At 39.2% G+C, this 16,594-nt stretch overlaps 2 protein-coding genes across 2 annotated transcripts; one reads left to right on the forward strand and one right to left on the reverse strand.

Moving 5' to 3' along the window:
* Positions 1–3,516: 3,516 nt before the first annotated feature.
* Positions 3,517–5,561, forward strand: LOC118454214 (interferon-induced protein 44-like). The gene is made up of 7 exons (XM_087839755.1): positions 3,517–3,556; positions 3,675–3,708; positions 3,908–4,106; positions 4,485–4,631; positions 4,904–5,075; positions 5,176–5,276; positions 5,391–5,561. The coding sequence occupies exons 1-7, from the start codon at positions 3,517–3,519 to the stop codon at positions 5,559–5,561; spliced, it is 864 nt and encodes a 287-aa protein (XP_087695881.1).
* A 4,961-nt stretch (positions 5,562–10,522) lies between these two features.
* Positions 10,523–11,598, reverse strand: LOC148102941 (uncharacterized). Its single transcript, XM_087840418.1, has 2 exons — positions 11,559–11,598; positions 10,523–11,466 (listed from the first exon to the last, which is right to left on the reverse strand). Exons 1-2 carry the CDS (start codon positions 11,596–11,598, stop codon positions 10,523–10,525), a joined length of 984 nt encoding a protein of 327 aa, XP_087696544.1.
* Between the last annotated feature and the right edge of the window lie 4,996 nt (positions 11,599–16,594).

Below are 16,594 nucleotides of genomic sequence, written 5' to 3' on the forward strand. Positions count from 1 at the left end.
ATACAGACAATATTTATTTGTAAACGATTAACTAACAATCTTATCAACACAAAGTTCTGTATTTAAAGAACAGTTCTACAAGAAAGATAAGTTACTGAAGACGTGGGCTTAAAGTGCTTAAAGTGGCACTCTTTGGCAATATTGTAGACAATGTTAAACTTAATCATCATCTTGGCCTCTGACAACCTGTTTGCTGCTGCGTGCCGCTGAAAGGCACTGAGAGGCAACACTAGAGCAGTGCATTTATCGCAGCATATAATGTGTTTTCTGGATACTTTGTGCTCTTTCAGCGTTCGGAGGTTGATGGATCTGTGTCAGAGCACTGGCTATGAATTTCAAACAAATCAGGTCTTAACTTAATGAAAAAGTTATCAATTAGTGATGTGTCAGTCGCGAACGAATCGGCTCTTAGAGCCGACTCTTTGAAGTGAACGACGCGAGCCGGTTCCTTATTGGGAGCCATGTTTTTTTTCTTTCATTCTCTCACCCTCTCTCTGACACTTTTTTCGGCTTCACTCCGCACATGAGCCTTGTACTTGCGCTGAGCAGCGGGGGGGAGGGGCGGTAGTTACACTTGCAGTAACAAAGGAACAGAGCAGAGGGAAAGAGAGAGAAAGAGAGCCAGGGACAACAACATCACATTAGAAAGGTATAGTAATGATCCACAACTATTATCAGTTGCAGATGATAAAGGATTCAGAAAGTTTATTCCTGCAGGCCCATATGACAGAAAATGTGCATCTTCTTTTTGTTTTCATATTTTAATTTATATTTAATCTGTTGTGGTTTGCAGTGTTTTGTGTTGTTTCACTTTACATTTGTTTAAAAGGAAAAAGCTGAAAATTTAAATAGTTAAAAGTTGAAATGTGAATAGTTGTTTTTTGTATTATATGATTTATTTATTACATTTTATGTGGAGTGAATAAATAAAAGTATATTTACGGTGGCCGCTAGAGACAAAGCACGTAAAAACTCCAAAACACGTACAAACCCCGAAGCACGTACAAATACAGAAGCAAGTGAAACCTCCAAAACATGTACAAACTCCAAAACACAACGGAAGTGCTCCAGGATGCTATGGGCAGTGTTGAGCTTTTGTTACCTAGTGGCTGAACAAGCCAGGCAGTACCAAGGACTGGATTTGGTGTGTGGTAGTAACAGGTAAATGAACTTTTTTTTTTTATTATTTGAATATATATGAGTGGTTGTGTATAAATACACAAACAATAAACATATGCTTTCAATTGTGTAATTTAAGTGATCTAGGTAGCTCTGTTTTGGGAGTTCAGTTAATACTAGCAATGTGTTTTGCACAAACAGTTAAACAGTAAACAGTTACAGCTTCACAGAAAGAACCTTGAGAGCAAACTGCTGCTGAAGCTTAACCATCACTTCACTGAGTGAAGAAATGACACATTTTTGCTAAATATGCAGAAATAGACGCACACCCATACAATTTATGGTAAACTGAGCTGACTTGTCTTTACATATGTTGAAATTGCCTCGTTCTAATGTTTTTTCTGAGGCTGCTGTGCCATTTGGAGCAAAAATGAATATAACGTTTACAGCATATCTTGTAACTGGAAATGGTTTGCACTGTTTACATTTATATTATTTACTGTAGATATTGGTTAAAAAGGCTTTATGTTGTGAAAAACTGAAATTAGAATTGTTGTGCCTTATTTTGTTGATGTTTTTACACATATTCTATTTGAAAATACTAAAATTTGTATATTTTTTTATTTTTGTTTGTCTGATAGCATTTATTTAAAAAAAATAAATTGGACATTACAACCAGTTACTCACTACTTGAGTAGTCTTTTCAGCAACTACTTTTTTACTCTTACTTGAGTAACTTTTTTGATGACTACTTTTCACTTTTACTTGAGTAATAATATTTTACAGTAGTAGTTTTACAGTATTTTACAGTTTAGTATGGATGTGTGTGTGCATGCACATGTCTATACTTATAGATATTTGTAGACATCTATTACTTACATAGTAATAGCAGCGGTAGAATACTTTTATTTATGTCTTGCATATTTCCACAACCCTCTATCAATAATCACATTCTGTGTATGCTACCGTTGTATATAGTTTATTATCTTACTTATTTTGTATTTGTTTGTATTTTATTTGTATTTTTGTATTTATCATCTGCCATCTGTACCGGAGCTGGGGTAATGCAATTTCAGCGTTGTGGAATCAATAAAGTCTTATCTAATCTAATCTAATCTCATCTCATCTCATGTCATCTTATCTCATCTTATCTCAAGTGAAAAATAGTGAAAGTTCCAGTGATGTGAAGTCAAGTAATGTGGTATTCAGTAAACTGATCCAACATGAATAAAAAGAAAAAGAAAGTAAAAGTAAAACTATGATACGAAAGGTGAAAGTAGCAAGAACAGTATAAATGAGCTCTGTCTGCCCCCACTGCAGTCAAACTGTCCAGAGCCACACAGGAGAAGGTAATGACTTTCAGAATAACTATTACATTATTCTTTGCATTTTAATGAAGTTACGTTTTCTTTCTAGTCTTTCTATTTCTTTTTATACATTTGTATTTTTTTTTTCATAACAATGTAATTTATTATTGTTATTCAGTTACAATTGGTGATGCTACCTAAAAATGTTTCCTTTTTCAACAGCAACAGAGGTGTGCAAAATACAAAAAACACAAAAACAAGGCAAAATATAAGAATAGGAATATGAGAATTGTAAGAATATATATGTAATAATGTATGTGCATTACTGAATATGTATACCAAATATTCTGTCATGTTCAGGTCAAATCTGACCAATTTACAAATTTAAAAATTCATAAATATTGTGTGTTACATCTGATTGCCTCAAGGCCTTATGACATGCTCCACACTATGCACTTGAACATATAACAGTGATGAGCACCTCTGTCGTATACATTTGTAATTTTTTCACAACAGTGTAATTTATTATTGTTATTTAGTTACATTTAGTGGTGCTACCTAAAAATGCTTCCTTTCTTTCTCTCTCAACCTTTTATTTCTATTTTCTATTTTCCAGTGAAATTTTAAAGACAAAAGAAGATAATATTAGACTTTCTTTGTAGGTGAGTAATGATTTTATGAAATTACAGTGTTCCCTCATTTATCGCGGGTGTTACATTCTAATAATAACCCACGATAGGTGAAATCCGCGAAGAGGCGAACTTTATTTTTTACAATTATTGTATTATATGTTTTAAGGCTGTAAAATCTCTCACTACATGCTTTATACACTTTTCTCAGACAGGCATCAACATTTTCACGTTTCTCTCTTGTTTAAACACTCTCAAAGTTCAAACCTTCGTACAAAAATAACTTCAGTATTATAGAGTGAAACGAAAGATCAAACCCTGTTTTCTGGTCCAGAACATGGGAGTAGAGCAGCACAACACAGTACAATACAACACAAATGATTTTGGGCAAAGAGTGTTATGTTCTAAATGTTTCAATGCATTTGTATGGATGTATTATTGTGCTATAATGTTTTACAGCAATGGGAGGACAAAAGTCTCAACCTGTAAACACTCCAACGAGTAAGATAACACATAACACAATAAAGTCAAACAGATCAGAAAGAATTACGTATTATCAGTCATTGCTTTCTTTAAAATGTATTTTCAGTTTTTTTGTCAATTCTGTGCATGTTTTCAGCTTTAAGTGAAGAATGGAGGAAAATGCAGTGGACGTGAGTATTTGACTCTTAATGTGCTTTTGTTGCCACGTAAACGTCTTAAATCATTTACTTGCAAAAATCGGTTGCTGTCAGCTTAATTTTCTGTTCTTGTTGGTGTTTGCAATATTCTCCATAGTCTCACCACTGTATCTGCACCACTATCAGTTTCACTTTCTTGACTTTAACTTCATAAATATTCTTCTTTGAACAGTGGCAAAACCAATGATCTCCAGAGCATAAATAATTACCAGCCTTATAACTCTGAGCTCCAGCACCTCAGAATTCTTCTTCATGGACCCGTTGGTGCTGGCAAGTCCAGCTTCATCAACTCAGTTGACACTCTTTTACAAGGCAGAATGGCCGCAAATGCTTTGGCAGATGGAATTTCTGGAAAGAGCTTCACTAAAAAAGTATGTTTTAATTCTAGTATGGTTTAGTCAAGCTCATGTATTTTGTGCAATTTATTAAACAAAAGTCATGCAATTTGTAATAAAACCAGGGAACTGAAACTAAACGGCTATAAAGCTGCACGTAGAATCAAGCTCACTTGTTTTTCCACTAGAGCACAGTAAAGATTAGCACTTAGAGGTCTTAGGATGTGGTCTGCTATAGCATGACAGATCTTTTTTTTGCTTCTTGAATTTCTGTCTGAAGTTTAGTTTCACTTTACTTTTCTCCATAGTTGTTCTCACAGATATCAGCCTTATACTAAACCAGAAACCAGCTTTGTAGTCTTCAGTGATTAGGTAACCCTGTTATCAGAATAGTTAAAATCGTCTGTTTTACAGTATGAAACTTTCAAAATCCAAAAAGGAGGACCAGGAACTTTTTATCCTTTTGCCTTCACTGACATCATGGGCCTTGAGAAGGACACAGGAGCTATGGTGGAAGACATCATACTGGCAATGAATGGGCACGTGAAGGATGGTTACACGGTATCATGAAGTTTAAGGCATTTTTGCAGACACTATTTGATGGTGTATCCAATGACACAATTTAATTATGCCTTTAAATAACACATACAGTGTATTTAAAAGTTAGATTTCCAAAAACATGTGTATATGTATATGTATATGTATATATATATATATATATATATATACACATATACATATACACATATGTATATACATACATATGTGTGTATGTGTGTGTGTGAAACATTTGCGTATACTTGTTTAGTTTAATTAACTTCATTGTTTTCCAGTTCAATCCTCAATCTTCGTTATCCATACATGATCAATGGTACAACAAGGAGCCCACTCTAAATGACAAAGTTCATGTTTTAGTGTCTGTGATCGATGCCAACAAAATAAAACTCATGAGTGATGATATAATAAAACAGATGAGGACTGTCAGACTTGCAGCCAGGGACATGGGTAAGAGCCAAGCTTGGTTATAGGATAAATCCAAATTGAATTAAATAAGCTGACAAACATCACCAACTCTGATATTCTTCAATATTCTGTGTATTGACAGGAATTCCCCAAATGGCAATTCTCACCAAAATTGATGAAGCCTGTCCAGAAGTCAAAAAAAATATACGAAATGTGTATAAGAGCACCTGGTTGAAGGAACAGGTACTTTTCTAGTGGTAAATTTTTTAAAACGTTTTAAATTTTCAGTATTTAGCTGGAATATTTAAGTAATTAAGTGAAATAAATGCTAACAAAGGTTAAACTGTTGAAATTTAGATGGAGATAGTGAGTGCGACATCAGGTATTCCACTGTACTGCATCTTTCCTGTCAAGAACTACCACTCTGAGATCCAAACAGATGATGACGTCAACACACTGATACTGGCTGCTCTGAAGCAGATGATCGACTTTGGAGAGGACTACGTCAACAAACTGAAGACCTGCTGAACCTTGTTTATTGTTGTGTTAAAATGACTTTTGGGTCTGAACAGGGATGTCAGAGTAATTCTTTGCATGCTGATTCTCATTTCCTTGGCTAAAGCATTTACCCTTAGACTAGAAACTCTTCTGGTCTTTTTTTTTTTTTTTGCTTGAATGACAAAGTTTCTGTGTTTGCTTTGTAGACTTGGCTTTCAGTTTTTGTGTTTTGCTCTTGTATCTATCAACCTTTGAACAGACATGTAATTGTGTAAGAAAACTATACTGCTTTCATATTATACTAGGGTGACCATATTTTGATTTCCAAAAAAGAAGACACTTGGCCCAGTCATGAAGTACTTTAATAATACAGTTTGCTTAAAGAAAAATTTAACATATTTAAGCGATGCCTTCTCTGTGCGGTTAATGAATGGTGAAACAAAAATGTCATATAGGCTTTTACAAATCAACAAGGACGAAAAAAAATAACTTGAAAACCTCTGAAATTAAATAATTGTACAGAGATAAGGCCTCAACTGTATGAGAAAAATTACCAGTACCGGGAATGAGGGAAATTTCTTTTGCAGTTTGTCTGAAAAGCTGCAGTTGCGCTTTGGCATCTTTTAAACATCACCAGGCGCACTGCTGTGCGCTGTCTGTCCCGTCTGTGAGTGCAGAACAACAACTCACAAAGCCGCAGCTTGGGGATGACGTCACAGATATGGGTCCTCTGTAGGAAAACCCGGACCAATGTTCCCTCTAAGCTGCGCGCGTGCGCAGTTGCACACTGCTGGCACGGTCTTTGCGCACAGAAAATCTGTGTTGCGCACAAAAAAATCTAACCTGATTTGAAATTAAAATAAATACTTTAACAATTCTGTTTTGCAGTGTGAGTCAGTAAACTATGGGATTAGAACGATGCCACCTTATCTCATAGTCCAGTCATTGATGCGATTCACATTCGTATACACGCAGCTAATCAACGTGGTTGACAGGCTATGACAGCGTCCTTATGTGTCGACACCGGTGTTGTAGCTAGCAAAGCGGCGTGGCTGATGACGAGTGAAGCCACGTTAATGACAACGTGTACAACCATTGTGTGTGTCAGAACAATGAGGCGACTGCTGAATGTTACAGGTGTTACAGCAGTGAAACATCTGCTGTTGTCAGGCCTGCAGGTATCAGGCTGTTGTTCTCCTTCATCTCATAGTGGACAGAAATTATTTTTTGGAGTGGCACAAATAATTTGTGTGGCATCAGATTTGAGGCAGAACAGCTGATTGTTCTGTAAATAGTTTGAAATGTTTGTTTAAAAAAACACCTTGGCTGCATTTTTAGGTAAACAGCTGCAAAAAACTTTGTTGTTTGCATAACTCAGTTACTTCTTTTTTAAGAAGTAACTATATCATTAATTGCCCAACATTGGTCATTATATACTGTATTTTGCAGACAGAGTTACAGGACTCTCTCCCAGTTATGTGAAGGCTGTGTGCAGGTAGGAATGGTGGACCCAAAGTGCAGACGCTCGGAGGCACAATGTAAACTCAAAACAGCTTTAATGCTGAACTCAAAAAAGGTAACAAAACTGAGACTCCACATAAACTCAGGCAAGCAGACAGAACACACAGCATAGAAAACGGTAGATTGCGACACGGACACAGAGAAATACAGGGCTTAAATACACAGAGGGAGCAATCAGGGAATGGGTAACAGGAGGGAAACACAGCTGGGGCAAATCAAGCCTAACGAAACAGGGGAAGCAAAACCAGATGCATGTGTCCACACTTCAGAGGTGGAGTTTCCAGCATCTCACCTGGGCCTCATCTGCAAACAATCAGCAGGAGGGCTTCTTAAACCAGCGCTGCCTGCTACTCCTCGCCAGTTTGTTCTGCCATCTCTAGTGGTAACTAGGCTTCACCTCTGCTCCAGTTCTGGCTTGCTCCTTCCCTGTGTTTAACCTTGTTTTCCCTGTGTTTAGGTCTCCTCTACCAACCTACTCATCCTACCCTCAAACTCCCTTACCCGTCCAGCAACTTCTTCTCCCTCTGTTGCAGAATTCCCGTTGGATTGTTCCCATCAGGAGCCAGGTGTTCAGTCTCTCGATAGCTTTTCCTCTGGTTCCTGCTCTCTGCTGACACTCCTAGCTTGAGCCACGTTCTCCATTCTCTCTCTTTAAACAAAGTCTCATAAATAGTTTAACCATCCATCCATCCATTCGCTTCCGCTTATCCTTTTCAGGGTCGCGGGGGGCACTGGAGCCTATCCCAGCTGTCATAGGGCAAGAGGCGGGGTACACCCTGGACAGGTCGCAAGTCTGTCGCAGGGCCAACACACAGGGACAGACAACCAGGGCCGTGCAGAGAGGTTTAAAGGGGCGGGTGCTCAAAGTTAAAAAGGGGCACATTGAACCAGGCTGAATAACAACAACACACATTCATCAAGAATCTAATATGGGCAACAAGGCAAAGCAAACGTAGCCGATGTTTTACCTGATGGGTACAATGTTGCTGTAGAGGGGTTGCTGCTGATAGTGCTGGAGGGCAGGGCTGTGCTGATCTGAGACTGTAGACATTAAAAAGTCCATAGGAGAGATGGTAGCTGATTAAACAAGTATCATGAGATAATAATAAAATGCAAAGATTGGTGACAGCGCTTGGAACCATAAGGCAACAAAAAACTGTGAGAAATAATTTAGGCTCTGCCTGTGAATCACTCTTTGCTTCTCTTCTTCCTTCCATCACTCTACACTTGCTGTCTATCTGAGAACAAGGCACAACTTGCTATTGCAATAAACTATAATTTAATTATCCACACCTAACAACTCTTGCACTTAATGATGACAGAAAAATGTTATAGCCCTGCCTTTAGTAGCCTCACACAGCTCCTACTGTTTCCTCCTCATGTCTTTACCAGCCATGTCTGGACAATGTTATATCAGGAGTAATATATTTTTTTAAATCCATCTAAATAAAACACACACATGCACGCACACACATGCACGCACACACAGTGACGTTTTAGACCTTCTTCAGAATACTGTATATACAATGGGCATCACGGTGCTGATCCAGAATCCTTACATTATTATTTATTACTAGAGCTACAATAATAAAGCAATGAAGAGGGGGAAGTAATAAATATGAAATAATGTATTTATGATGATTCCATTTGTTTTACTGCTGTAATAATTTTACTGCTGTAAAAACCAAAAATTTGTCTTATTTAAAATATAAATCTAATATAATCTGCTTCTTAATGTATGTTCTTTAAAATACAGTGTGTGTTTTTTAATATATTATAATTATAATAATGCATAATTATGTGGACATGCATATTAGATTGTTTTTTAGTGAAATATAATCCCTCCAGAAAGGCAGGAAAAGCTCTGTAACTTACTTTAAAACTAAATATGTTCCCTAAAACGGTGACAGAGCTACAGACCCATGACAGCCTTACACAGGTAGCCAGCAGCTATGACCAGCACTACTTGTGCAGTTAATAAAAGGACAGGTAATGTTTGTCACGCTGTTGCACACACATCACGCTCGTTTGTTTCAGTTCGTCAGTTGCAACAAGACAACTTACCAACGTGTACGTAATAAGCTAATACTCCTGTGTGCTATACACTACAGTGTACGCTGTACACCTGCTTACTGGTTTTGTCGCATCAGTCTGTGTCTCTGAGTTAATTTGTGTTTCTCCTACAGCTAAACTCCGACCGCTAAAAATGCGCGTGCTCTTTGTGAGCTCGTTCCCGGCTCGTAACCAGCGCGTTCTGCCATCAAGGGCGATCATTGGTTAAATGTGATCATGTGACTGATGCAAGCCAGATCCTTTTATTTAGCAAAACTGTGATTAATAGTTAAATATTATTGTTGAGGGGCACAGACAGGACTTCGCACGCACACACACATAAAAAAAATAAATATATATATATATTTTTTAAAGTTGCCCCAACAAAAGGGCACTTTGGGCACCCATCAGGAAAGGGGCGGGTGCTCAAGCCCCTCTAGCCCCCCCTCTGCACGTGCCTGCAGACAACCATTCGCACTCACATTCACTCGCACATTCACACCTAGTGGCAATTTGGATTATCCAATTAACCTATCCCCACAAGCTGCATGTCTTTGGACGGTGGGAGGAAGCCGGAGTACCCGGAGGGAACCCATGCAAACACGGGGAGAACATGCAAACTCCACACAGAAAGACCCCAGCCTGATGGTGGAATAGTAGTTTAACCATGTGCATTGAATCTGCATTTGGGTCTAAGCTTTCTATGGAGGGAAGAAATCATCACAGTGACATCTATTCAATTTTCAATTAAATTTTATTTAAAGAGCGCCAAATGACATCAAGGCGCTTTATATTGTAAGGTATACTTACAAAGAAAACCCCAACAGGAAGAAACCTCCAGCAGAACCAGGCTCAGGGAGGGGCGGCCATCTGCTGCGACCGGTTGGGGAGGGGCAAGGAAAACAGGATAAAGACATGCTGTGGAAGAGAGACAGAGGTTAATAACAAGTACCATTCAGTGCAGAGAGGTCTATTAAACATAGTGGGTGAAGAAGAAACACCCAGTGCATCATGGGAATCCCCTGGCAGCCTAATGCTGGGCATACACTGTGCCATTTTTGGCCCATTTTGAGCCGGTTTTTCAGTCGTGTGACCATTTTGGGGATCGCCCCGAGTTTGGCCTTGATCGTGTGTCGTGCATCGTCTACATGGGGTAACGAGAAGCGATTAACACCTCACAACCAGCTCCCGATCATCAATCGTTTGCTCGTAAGAAAATCAAACCTGTTTGAAATCCTGTTGGTTGTCCTGAGGGTGTCACTGCAGAGTCTCACACTGCGCACGCGCAAACGCAGAAATGAGAGTGAAAAGACGGAGTAGAACGGTGGTGCGGCGTGATCAGGATCAGGAGCTGAATAACGCTCCTGATAAGCTGAATAACGCGACTAAAAAAAACTGCAGCACAGTGTATGCCCAGCTTATTGCAGCATGGCGGATTCAGGGTCACCTGAGTAGGCCATCAGCCTACTAAAAGGATACTGAAAAAACCCGTCGAAATAGTCTTGGTCTTCATCACTGCTGCTGCTTGACTCAATTGAACACCTCCGAAATTTGCACACAGGCAAGTATTCCTCTTCTTCCTCAAAATCCTCTCGGGAACACTTCCTCGAGCCTCCAGTTTCATGGTGGTCAAGCTCTTCGTGTGCATCTTCAAAAAGTTTATCACTGCTGCTCTCAGAGTGGTTGTACACAGTTGAGCTGGTCCCCGAATCAGAGTGTGCAAGCCTGGATTTTTTGCTATTACGCCCTTCTTTGTCAACATCTTCCTCTCTGGACCTTTTCGTGGATCCACCAGGCTGCGGTTCTTCTTCTGTTACCTGCTGATTGGTGTCCTCATCGGCAATATTACCAACATGAGGACAGCCCACGCTATCAGTGTCAGAAGCAGAGAAGAAGTCAGACTCATCATCAGAAAACTCCTCGCTCCATCTGATTCTTTTGTTTGGTTCCACATGTTCTTCATCCATCTCTCTAGACCTTCTCCTGGAAACACCTGGCTGAGGGTCCTCTTCTGGGATGTACTGGTGAACATCCACACAGTCTTCAAATGCCTCATCAGAATCCTCATTTTCAATGCCAACAACAACCACAGCATTATGATCCTCGTGCTGTTCATTGTTGTCAGCATTGGCATTATTGTCCCTCACATTAATATTTTGAAGGTTGTCATTGTCATTGTCATTGTCATCGTCATTGTAAAGGCAATCGTCATATTGTTCCAGTACTGAAGCTATTAGCTCATCCAGAAACCAACAAATATCACGGAGAGCAAGATAAAGATTGTTCACGAAGCCTCCATTAACTGGTTCATTAGCAGGTTGCTGATCTCCATTTGCAAACCTTTGTGGGTTAACCTGTTGGCCTTCAAGATCATTAAATCTTTTAATTAGCATCCATAACTATCTGCTGAAAATCTGTTTTTCATCAATTTCAAGACTGAGTACATGTGCTTACCGTTTTGGTTATTTTGTGGTCCATCTCCAGTTACATTCATTTTGACTACAAGGAACACAAAACAACAATGATCACTAAACCTCAACTCAGAATGTTCAGAGAATTTGCTTTTTTTGTGATGACTTTAGGCTGCGTCCGAACGTACACGGCTATGTTTGAAAACGGACGTTTTCCTTTTTCGTTTAAAAAAAAAATCCAGTCCACATGTGCAGTTTTGAAAAAATATCTCCTTCCACATCTAAACGCTAAAAACAAAGTGAAACGCTGTCAAGAACACACCAAATCTTAACCGTGTAGAAATGTTGGCCAATCAGAAGTCTAGAAGCCTGGGTGGGAAAACCTCACAAAACCTTAAGTACTTCTGAAAAGTTTTTGTCTTTTTCTGGAAAAGCAGCTAATTTTGTGTTACTTTCACGTGCCTTTATCGTTTCAAATGTTAATAACTAAAGACAGCTTTTTGGCTGGAACAGACTCACAACTTTGGAATTGACAAAATGCATTCAGCATACATAAATGTCATTTTTTAAAATGACATTTATTCCAAACCGACGTCAGGATTTGTGTTGGGAGAGCATCTGTGTTGAATGTAGAATCCACGTCTGACGCTCACTCTGATGCCTCTGTGCTTCTAAATGAAGGCACAGTAACTGTGTGTGTATATGTAAGTGTGTAAAAACTGCAGATACTAAGATTAACAGACACAGTATGTTGTCTACATCTGCCATTGTAGAAATTGATCTCATGTAAACACTAACGTGGCCTCAGCGTGACGTCAACAGCGGCGCACACTTTAGACATTGCCTGAGTAAATGTCCGTTTTCCTCGTCCACACCTCAACACAAATACAAATACATCAAGTTGTTTGCTCAGATTTTGATATCTTTTAAATGGAGACAAAAACAAAACAGAAGTGAATCTAAAAGACTAAAGCAGTCAATGTGTTATTATTTTTATTTATTCTAATAGTTCCTGTAAAGTCCTACTCTAAGAGATTCATCTTGACCTTCATGCAGGATTCATGCACAAAATATAAAACATTTCTTTATGATTGTTAGGCAAAGTTATCAAAGCATATATCCACTAATATGGTCTCATTCTTGCTCTGCTCCCCAATGTTTCCCTGGAGGCATCGCTATGGCAACAAAACAACATGTTCCAAACAACAACAACAAGCTGTTTCCAGTGCTTAATATTTAACATGTCTTTGTTATAAACTTTATTTGTACAAATCTGTGATGTTGATGTGCACAACGTGGGATTTAGACCTCGGAGGGTTAATCAACAAATCACGAAAAATTAGGTTTAAATTTCTGTTCATGACGGTGCAGATTTCTGACATTTTGTGTACTTTAAGCATTTAACAATTTGATTGTTTTCCAATAAAAACTGTGTGAAACTCAAGTTAGATCTGTGTTTGTAAATGAACCGCCCCATATTGTGTAGCTTTCTGGATTTTATACTTATTGGGCTACATATTAATTTACTATACAGGCTATACAGTAGATAAAATCTAAACTCACATGTTTTATGTAACTAAAGTGTGTAATCATGTGGGCTACAGACAGTAATCAAGTTATGGACTATATTGATATGAGAAGCGTGCATACTTACTGTTAGGTTTTGTATTGTTGATTGTCATTTATGCTTAGAAATATTTAACCATATATGCTTAGAGGTGTATAATTAATTGTGTAGTGATAGGATGTGTGATCTTTAGCAGGCTGCAAAGGCTTGGTGTGCATTCCAGAGTGTTCTGGAATCCACACCTACATCCTGGGAGCATGGGAAGAGGTCATACCTTGTTTTATTGTTTTATGGTACTCTTTGTTTGTATGTAGACGTCGTATGTTAATGAACCTATGTATATTCATGTAACCTCAATAAAAGAGCAGTGTTACGGGGGAGCGGACGAGAGCAACTGGGGTCAAGCGAAGGAACGGCGTTTGTCCGGTTCTCTCCCGTGCACGAGAAACATGAAGAACTTTGCCTACTCGTGTCTTGCTTTGCTGTGTAATTATATTGTCTTCAACGTTCCAGCGAATAGGTTTAAGCTACAAACCTATCACTTACTGCATTTGAATCATTGTAACCATATGTAACCACCTGCATGTCATGGTCCCGGGACTTCTACCTGTTTTTTTGTGTGTCTTGTATTGTTGTTGTTTGATGTCAGTTTTAGGGTCCCTAGGTTGTTCTGTTAAGATGTTGCTTATTTGATTTCCCCTTGTGACTTTACCCCCTGTGTGCCCCCTCTGTGTATCTGCCAGTCCCCATGCCTCGTTTATCCTCCTTGTGTTTTATTCCATGTTTTCCCAGCCCGCTATGTCTGTGTTCTCTTCCAATCTGGTCTGCGTCTCTGTGTGCTTCCTGTTTTACTTTGATAGTCTCCCGTCAGTGTTGTGTTACTCCTGCCGTGTCTCGTTATGATTATCAGTGTCACCTGTGTTCCCCGTGTGCTCCCACTTCCCTCGTTAACCCTCTGTGTATTCATGTCCGCGTCTCCTACATTTCCTACATAATAGAGCTATAATAAATGTTTGTTTGGGGTTTTTTTAAGTACAGAAATCAGCTGCTAAAATAACTGTTTTGACTTTTGGTGTTGGGAATACTTTACAGTCTGTTCTGTAGGAATGCTGAATTAATATATTGACTGTCTTGCCCCTTCTGGCTACTTAATAGTTGCTGAAAGAGATTTTGTTCATCCCCAGCTGATCTCATCCATATGTATATAAAATCTAGCATAATCCACACCACACAAAGTCAGAAGCCAGTTAAAATCTGTACGTGCTACCTGAGGCGGTGCTGCACTGACCAGTTGTTTCTGGCTATTTGCTGGTTCAGCCTGCCCATCACTGCAACTCTTGGCTCTTTTTGGTCAGGCTGACGGCATGCTCACTCAGCACAATATGAAACAGAGGAGGACAACAATAGAAACATTAGTGCTGTTAGTCTGCTCCATTATAGCTACAGCGGTATGAAAACTTTCCATTGTCACTCACTCACTAGTTTTCACCTTCCCAGTTTATCACCCTCTATTTTCAGCATACCCCCTATGGTGTGTGTGTGTGTGTGTGTGTGTGTGTATTGTAAAGACTTGATTCCCACAGTCCAAGTCAGAGTTTTAAAATGCGTTGCTGTCTCCATCCAGCATCAAAGCTGCAGTGAAATTTCCTTCAATTAAATTTTGTCTCAAAGAAAAACAGTGTTGTTACTGTCAATCTCCAATTAAAATAAAAGTGTAATTAAATCAAGGCAGACTTGTATTGACTGGACATGGTAGAATTCTGCTGAATTACCGCCTTTATTGCTGAGTCATGCAAATGGTCTTCAGATGGTCGCAGGAAGTGCTCCACCGCAGCTTTCCTGGGCCGCCACGACTTTCGACTCCCATCTGATCAAGCACGAGATAGCATGAGTCTGCACCTCAGCTGCCTGAATGCAAAGCAGGGAGGATCATGTAAGGATCGCCAGAGTCGGTCTCTTTCACCGAGCCACAACTCAGTGGACATTTGAATACACAGATGTGGGTTTTATTCGTTTGAATATGACTTATGCTCAAGAAGATGATCTTTAACACTTCCCCATTCCTGGTTACTCTACAAGTGAGAATCATCAACCATGAGAGCATTGCAAATATGAACTTCTAATGCATATTTAGCTCCATTTGTCATGGTTCAGAAAGCAAAAACAGGCTGAAGGCCCCAATATGATGACATCTGTAGTTCAAACAACTTTAGCGTTAAATATGCTCCAGTTAGCAGCAATGTTCCCTCTAATTTTTCATGTGTCCAAGCGAACACACAAACTCCCTGAGCGGTCCCTTGGACCACTGTGAGCAACAGCAGACGTGTGCAATGTGGTCACGCCAGCATCCAAGTTACATGGTTTATTAAAATAATCAAATTACAGCATTTATGTTAGACTACTTTTAATTAACTGCTTCAGCCCACTTACAATGGAAATTTAAAAAATATATTGTTCATGACCTGTGCAGTATGTTAACACTATTGGAAGTAAAAATAACTTGAACTCCAGTTTTGAAAACACAACTTCTTTTTTATATATATTTATAAAGCTCTGACTTGTATTATGAGTCTGAGTCTGTGGTCTGGGAGAGAGTCCTGTAACTCTCTGTCTGCAAAATACAGGATATAATGACCAATGTTGGGCAATTAATGATATACTTCTTTAAAAAAAAAAAAGAGTAACTGAGTTATGCAAACAAAGTTTTTTGCAGCTGTTTACCTAAAAATGCAGCCAAGGCGTTTTTTTAAACAAACATTTCAAACTATTTACAGAACAATCAGCTGTTCTGCATCAGATCTGATGCCACACAAATTATTTGTGCCACTCCAAAAAATAATTTCTGTCCACTATGAGATGCAGGAGAACAACAGCCTGATACCTGCAGGCCTGACAACAACAGATGTTTCACTCCTGTAACACCTGTAACATTCAGCAGTCGCCTCATTGTTCTGACACACACGATGGTTGTACACGTTGTCATTAACGTGGCTTCACTCGTCATCAGCCACGCCGCTTTGCTAGCTAAAACACCGGTGTCGGCACATAAGGACGCTGTTATAGCCTGTCAACCACGTTGATTAGCTGCATGTATACGAATGTGAATCGCATCAATGACTGGACTATGAGATAACGTGGCATCGTTCTAATCCCATAGTTTACTGACTCACACTGCAAAACAGAATTGTTAAAGTATTTATTTTAATTTCAAATCAGGTTAGATTTTTTTTGTGCGCAACACAGATTTTCTGTGCGCAAAGACCGTGCCAGCAGTGTGTAACTGCGCACGCGCGCAGCTTAGAGGGAACATTGGTCCGGGTTTTCCTACAGAGGACCCATATCTGTGACGTCATCCCCAAGCTGCGGCTTTGTGAGTTGTTGTTCTGCACTCACAGACGGGACAGACAGCGCACAGCAGTGCGCCTGGTGATGTTTAAAAGATGCCAAAGCGCAACTGCAGCTTTTCAGACAAACTGCAAAAGAAATTTCCCTCATTCCCGGTACTGGTAATT

The sequence above is a fragment of the Neolamprologus brichardi genome, chromosome 4 (genome assembly GCF_056152115.1).
Source record: "Neolamprologus brichardi isolate AB-2024 chromosome 4, ASM5615211v1, whole genome shotgun sequence".
Classification (NCBI taxonomy): Eukaryota; Metazoa; Chordata; class Actinopteri; order Cichliformes; family Cichlidae; genus Neolamprologus; species Neolamprologus brichardi.